This window comes from Sorex araneus, chromosome 4 (genome assembly GCF_027595985.1).
Source record: "Sorex araneus isolate mSorAra2 chromosome 4, mSorAra2.pri, whole genome shotgun sequence".
Taxonomy (NCBI): domain Eukaryota; kingdom Metazoa; phylum Chordata; class Mammalia; order Eulipotyphla; family Soricidae; genus Sorex; species Sorex araneus.
Window position 1 is genome coordinate 85381586 of NC_073305.1, and position 7123 is coordinate 85388708.

Sequence of the window (7123 nt, forward strand, 5' to 3'; positions counted from 1 at the left end):
TGTTGGGCTGGTCAGTAGACAGACCAGTGGGACAGGGGAGTGAGAACTGGAACTCGAGCCCCATGTTTCCTTTTTTCACCATTGCTGAGTGCAGGCAGGTTGACAGACGTCTGTGTAAGGCTGTGGCCTCTGGGATGTCAAGCCTCAACTGCCAGCCAAGTCAAGCCAATGGGGTCTCCAGGGCTACCCTTCCTATCCACCTCCTATATTAAAAATTTCTCAAATAAGCTCAATCCATAGTTAGGCATGCTGGATTTCTAAAGCTGGGAGATTTCTCTAAATTGTAGGTGCCTTGAGGAAATAAAAGCCTTCAACAAATAAAAATCTACCCTCCCCAGTGTCTTACCCATCTACCTTTAGGTTTTATTTAAACAATGTGGGAATCCCTTTATATTGACAGCAATCCTCGAGTACAAAGATTTTTCAGTAGCCTACACTTAAAAGAAAGAAAGGGGGAACCTCCCACCCCAAATACTGCAGGTAAACAGATTTTTGCTTTGAATGGAATCAGCATTCTCTCCCGGAATAAACAGTTGCTTGCCCTGGGCGATGCAGGCTCCAGCAATCTGTTTGTGAGAGGGGCAGGCTTGAGGCCCAGGGGCCTAAATCTTTCAGGGCTTTTTGAGCCTGATCTGGGAGAGGTTAGATAGGCAGGGGAGAGCAGGGGGAAAAGGGGCTTTTAGAAGAACTGCCAGGTAGGGGGTAAAAAAATGACCGAATATTCAGTAGGCGCCAAAGTCTAGCAGATTACCCACATTGCGTCTTTATGGTTCTGGAATGCAGGGCAATCGATTGGAAGGGGTTTGGCGGGGAGGTGGGGTAGGGTGACAAGCCTGTAGGATGGAAGGGGTACACGCAGCACCCCCACGCTCCTTCTTTTCCTGCCAGTCTTCAGCTGTTCTAGAAGGTAACCGAGCGCTGGAGAAGGAAACAGAGCGGAATCGCCCACATTAGCCTCGCTCGAGGGTGACCGGGGCGCCACTGGGCTAGTGTGCGGTCTCCTTTCCAATGCCAATGCCAACGACACCCAGGGTGATTGTATTGTTGTTGTCGTTCCCCCTCCGCACCCCCCCCCCCCCCGCCCCGCAGGCAACTGTGTAAAGAATTTACGGATCTGCTGGCCCAGGACCGGACACCGATCGGAAACAGCCGGCCCAGCCCCATCCTGGAGCCCGGGATCCAGAGCTGCCTGACGCACTTCAGCCTCATCACGCACGGCTTCGGCGCCCCGGCCATCTGCGCCGCGCTCACGGCCCTGCAGAACTATCTCACCGAGGCGCTCAAAGGCATGGACAAGATGTTCTTGAACAACACCACCACTAACAGGCACACGTCTGGGGAAGGCCCAGGTAGTAAAACTGGCGACAAGGAGGAGAAACACAGGAAATGAAACATTTTTTTAAAAAAAGGAAAGATGTTTTAAATACAAATGGAAAACAGAAAAAAAATTTTAATTTTAGCTTTAAAATATTGGATTGGCTTTGGAAGAATTATATTAGGTACTAGAATACACATACAATCAGAAAATTTTAAAAAAAGGCTAAATAACTTAAAAAAAACAAAAAAGAGAAACAAAACAAAACTGAGGCGTACAACGGAGCAGCAATACCGGTTCTCAGTGTCTATTTCAAGATACACTTGGAGACAACCATCCGGATTTTCCACTTCCGTTCTTTCGAGCTTAGTAACACTGATAATAAAAAAGAAACCATGATTCCCCCCCCCCCTTGGAAAATAAACATAAGACTAAACATGAGAAAACGCTAACTTATTGGAAGAAAATCGGAGAAACGTTGGTGTCAGTGCTTTTGAGAGCTGGTTGACTGAGACGCACGAACTTTTTAATTTTTAATATTTTTTTAGGAAACTCGCACTCCCGCCCTTCCACTTCACCCCTCTCCCAAGCACCCTTTTCTACGTGGCCCTCCTTTCCTCCAGCTGTCACGGGAGTCATCCGGGATGGAAATGAGTGTGGTTAGACCTTTTGCGTTGTGTTTCAGCCCCCGCGCCCCACCCCCCTCCCGCCCCTGCCCTGCTTTCTGAACTCGCCAGCGCCCGACTCCCGGGCCGGTTGCGTAATTAGGGAGGGTGAGGGCGGGCGGGGCCGCGAGTCCGACCGAGGTGCAGGCCGGGGCTGCTGCCTTTGGTGCGGGCCCGCCTAGCAGAGACTGAGACTGAGGCAAATCCGGACCAATAAGTTGATCATACTCATCATCAGTTCCTTTCAGAAATGTTACTAGTTACTTGCGAGCATCTGCATACAGAAAACCTTGCGTTTGTTATAATATGTGTGTCATCTACTAATTTTAAGAACTATAGTAAAAAGAAAAAAAACAATATAAATACGTTGATTAGTATGTAATTCCTTCGGAGGGGTATGTAGCATTTCATTCTCTTCTGTTTTCCAAAGCTTTGCCCGCATGGTTTATGAGCTTCTTCAAAGAGGACTTGGGCTTCCTACACAATCTATAAGGTACAGAGAAAAAAAAAATCCGATCCCTTTTAAATCAAAGCCTGTGTGTCAGACTTCTGCAGGTGCACTTCTTTAAAGAAGCTCAAAGGGAATAATTTAGAAAGTGGCCAATAAGAGACAGAAGCAACTCTGAAACTAGTTGCTAACAGATACCTCAGTGTGGAATTCAGGGGGAGGAAAGGTCTCAAAAAAAGAATTTCAGGGGAGAAAGGAAAGCCTACTGGAGCCCAATATTTTAACTATTGTCCTGTCTCTAAACTGGATTGCCTTTCCTTGGGCTTTTAGATAATTGCTTTAACGGTGAAAGACGAGGCTTTTCGAGTGGACGAGGGTAGGAGGATGGTACCTGCTTCCATGTTTCTGCAATGATCGCTTTCTCACAAGATGCTCTATGAATGAGGTGCTCCCCCTCCCCCCCACTTGCAGTTGTTTTGGCAAATTATGGTAAAATCCTGTAAAGTGAAAGGAGGTGCATTTTGGCTTTGAAATTTACCGTCAGCATGCACTGGGACTATTCCCAGTGGATAAAGTTTCATGCATTTAACATCTCTGACTTCTGAGAGCGCAGCCCCTTTGGTGGGCTCCATCTGAGCATTATCATGAAATAAGATCGGGAACCCACTGTCCCCGCCCTCTCAAACACAGTGGGGAAACCCCCTCCCCCGGGGTAGAGGTGGGTAAGCTAGGTCTCCAAATTTAGTGTCGGCACGCACGCACCTCTTGGCAGTAGACATTAGCACTTTTGCAACGTCTCTTGAAGACAAGGACTCAGATTCCCCCCCCCCCCCACCCGCCGGCAGTGTTTACAGTGAGGGTCCGCGGAGAATCAGTTCTGCAGCCCCCACTGGTGTTGGCCTTCCGGGAGGAGAGGGGTGTTGGTGGAGGAGGGGCCTTAAGAATCAGCCAAGGGCTTTGGGGGGACGTGTTTATGCGGAGAAGGGAGTTTAGGGATCAATTGCAGATGACCAGAGTGGCCCACAGACAGGCGAACTAAGATGACAACCTCTGCCCATCTCCTACCGCCAGCTTTTTTAGAGGGGTGTGTGTGTGTGTGTATGTGTATATGTGTGTGTGTGTGTGTGTGTGTGTGTGTTTAGGGTGGGGAACTGTGTGTGCAGGGCTCAAGCCCAGAGAAGCTGAGAAGAGCTAGAAGTTACGGTGAGTGTAGTCACTCCACCTCTCCCCAGCCCAGGAGCCTGCGCCTTCGTCCGAGGGCCTGGCCCGATCGCATTAGGTGTATTCTGCTTGCACAAGGCCGGGAGAAATCACACTGAAAACCATCGTCTCCTTTCCTTGCAGGGCAACGCGCCCCACGCGTGTGACGTGCGAGAGACGCGATGGACGCGCCTCGCTCTTACTGTGCAGGTCCTGAGAGCGTGTGGGCCACTCGCGCCCAGTCGTGTTGAGGACATAGAATCAGCCGCTGGAAGGGCCGCGGGCCGGGGGGGCCCTTCCGGCTCTCGGTCTCACCCTACAGGGCTCAGGCTACCGAGAAAGCCCCGGTTCTCCAGTAGGTAATGGGGCGGCGCCCCCGGGCTGCAGGCGGGACGAGATCTCAGGCCCTTTTAAACCAGCGGCCACCCCACCCGCCCATTCCCAGAGAGCGAAAGACCTTAAGGAAAAAAAAAAATTGCCCAGGGAATCGGAAGCTTCCCCGTTTTTTCCAGAACAAGAACTCCCTCCGCCCACTTCACGCCCCTGGAGGCCGGGGGTGGGACAGGAATGGTCTGATTTGGCTCTGCGGGCTGCCCGGGTTGCCCCCGCGCCCGCATCCGTGCGTCCCTCCCCGGCCCCAGCTCCCTGGGGCTCCCGAAGCGCCTCCTCCCCCCGCAACCCCACCACTCTCGTGGGGGTGAGCCACTGTCCCCTCTTCCTTCCTCGTTTCTCCTTTCATGTACAATTCCCACCCCCCTAACCCCCCACCCCCGCTTTCGTTAGCCGGGCCCGCTACGTTTGTCTGATAATTGAGTTATTAAAAGATTTGGTTTCCTTGGGCCCATAAATCAATAAACAGTAGGATTAACGCAAGAGTTTGCCTTTTAAGTCAAGGGAAACGTTTAGAGCAAACCCTTTTGAGCTTTGTTTTCACACCAAACAGGTGAGTTGCAGTTCTCCTTCCACCCCTGCACTCTTTGGACATTTTATCCACGCCTCATGCCCTCTCCTAAACGCTCGGTCCCAAACCAAAATAGCGAAAAGACAGAACGGAGTCAGGATGTGGCAGGCTGTCTTCACACTTTCCACTTTGTAAGTTCCTTTGGAGGTTCCAAAAGTCTCAGACCATTCCGACCTCGGCTTATTGTATACTGTGGATCTCCAGGGAGCAAGGGGAAAAGGAAGGCTGTCCTGTGCAAGGATACCATTATGGAAATGATTTTGAATTTTGCCACCAAACTGAGATGGTGACCTTCTCTCTCCCACCCTCCACCCTAATTATCTTGCATTTCTTTCCTTCGCTCTGGCTCCATTTCCTTAGCTTCCTCCATCCCCATTTAAAGAACCAGAGAAACTTTCAAAGACCTGGCTATTTTATTTTCTTTGGCCAAGGAAACTACTTTCTCTCAAGCAGTTATTTCACATCCTATGAAAAGTTTGGTCAAATGGAAAACCCGAAACCCCGAACTTATCTACACACTCTTCTTCCCGTCCAAAACTTAACTTACAAGGGCAACTCACTTCTACTTAGAGCTTTTATAGAGGATTTGTCATCACATCTGATATACTGTGTATAATACATTATGTCAAAGGATAATAATAACCTTAAACCATCGGATGTTGCCTCAAGAACCCAAACAGTGTTCTCCCTCCTGTGCTGATGTATGTTTAATTATCTATCGGGGTTAAAAAAATCAAAATTCGTTTTGTTTCCTTTCAAAAAGCAGAATGAATACTGTTCTTTAAATACCCAAAGCAACACTTTTTTTTTTTGAGTTGGTCTCTAATTCACTAATATTGTTTTGCCACACAATTGAGAAATATTGTCTCTTCAGGAGAAGAGCTCTGGAGGGTGTCCATGTTAAGTTTGTATATATTTATTTATGCTTAATTTAATGGGAATGTGTAAATATGGCGAGCAAGTAGTTTGGGATTATTTATCTGTGAATCTATACCTCTGTGAATGGGTGGTTAAAAAAAAAAACGCTTGACCCTAGGTAGAATTCTATCTGAATTTTTCTGTTCTTTATAGACAAACTGTTATGGTAATGGGTAGAAATTGGTTTATTGTCCAGTGTTGATCTGATTTACATAAATAAAAAGATTGTTGTGTTTTTGTTGTGTTTTCATCTTTAGTTTCTTGAATGTGGATACTGTTTAATTTTACAGACAGTAAAAATAATTATAGCCAAGACTTTTTTTTTGTTCCCCGCCACCCCCATCATCAAAACACAGGCAGTGTCTTCATTACAGCATAAATACAAAATAATCTTTGCTTCTCGGAAATACAGACACTTGTTTTCACTAGGTGTTTTAATTTAACTTTTAAAATTTCAAACCGACTTCTATTTCTAACCAGATTTGCAATAAAAATGTTAATTGCATCTTTTGGCTTATTTTACCTTAAAAAAAAAAACCCAAGACGTGAGATATACTTCCCAGGTAACTAAAAGAATTCTGTGTCAGAGTAACTAAAGGGCTCTGGATTCCAAGTCAAAGATTACAATTCCCTTTCCTGAGTTGGGATAGGGGTTTGGCGGGGCATTCCTTGAAGGAGATGGATCAGGAGGGATGCCTGCAGGGCCAAGTAAGGTTCCAGCATGCCGAACCTTGGAATGTGGGAATTAAAGGGCTCATTTCAGGATGGAACCCAACTCTGACCTCACTCCTAGAGCCAGGCCCTCCATAAACAAATGTGGAAAAGCTTCCTTGACCCAGTGGAGGAAAGAGGCGGCTCTTACCTTAGGCTCAAAGGCTTGTCTAGAGAAGCAGAGCTATTCTTATTTGGGTTAATGGGCTGCAGCCCAGCCCTAATGGGTTGCGGTGATCACACATCTTCTCAATCTGTATTTCATCCCAAAGCTTGGTGTCTTCCCCGAGGCAAGTAAAGTCATCCAAGATGTTACACAGTTTGAAAAAGTCACTTTCTTTTGGACCTCAAGGTCTTTATAGGTCTAATTTGCCCTCCGAAGGTCCTTTCCAACAACTACATTACCTATAAAAAGCAGAAACAGCAATAGTTGTATACAATTAAGGAAAATTGGCCAGGTTAAGTCTTAGTGACTCCAAATTGTGGGTGCTTAGCATATAGTTGGTGCTCAGTTAATAATGCACGTTCTTATCAATTTTCTGTTTTTCAGGTGAATCATTCCCAGTTGGACTCCCTATAGGGAAAGACTAGAGGGACAATGGAATCTGCTTTATGTGAGAGTTCCCACTTCTTGGCTTCCTTAAGAAAAAGGTGGGGGGGAAGATTAGAACTATAGAAAAAAACTGAATGTAAAAGTCCCCACCTAAGAAAGAGAAGTAGAAGGAATGAAAACCAATGTGTGTTTGAGATATGCCACCCATTTACCTAGAGGTATATGTGTCTTTATCTGGCTCAGTGGTATTACAGTGTTTTCTGTTCATTTGCTTTTGGGAGAGTGAGTGACTGGTGACCACTGGAACTGTAGGTAGGTAGTAATTTTCATAACCTATGAAAGATTTTCCTAC

General features: G+C 46.8%; 1 protein-coding gene across 7 annotated transcripts in view; it reads left to right on the forward strand.

Moving 5' to 3' along the window:
- The window catches only part of TFAP2B (transcription factor AP-2 beta), a 30456-nt gene extending 24714 nt beyond the window's left edge, over positions 1–5742 (forward strand). For 4 of the 7 annotated variants that reach the window (XM_055137195.1, XM_004605851.3, XM_055137198.1 and 1 more), the window contains one exon: positions 1090–5742. In XM_055137195.1, coding sequence (XP_054993170.1) covers positions 1090–1390 — 301 coding nt within the window. In that variant the 3' untranslated portion in view covers positions 1391–5742. The remainder of the gene's footprint in view (positions 1–1089) is intronic. The other 3 variants (XM_055137196.1, XM_012932150.2, XR_008629879.1) reach the window with 2 other exon arrangements.
- The last annotated feature ends 1381 nt before the right edge of the window (positions 5743–7123 follow it).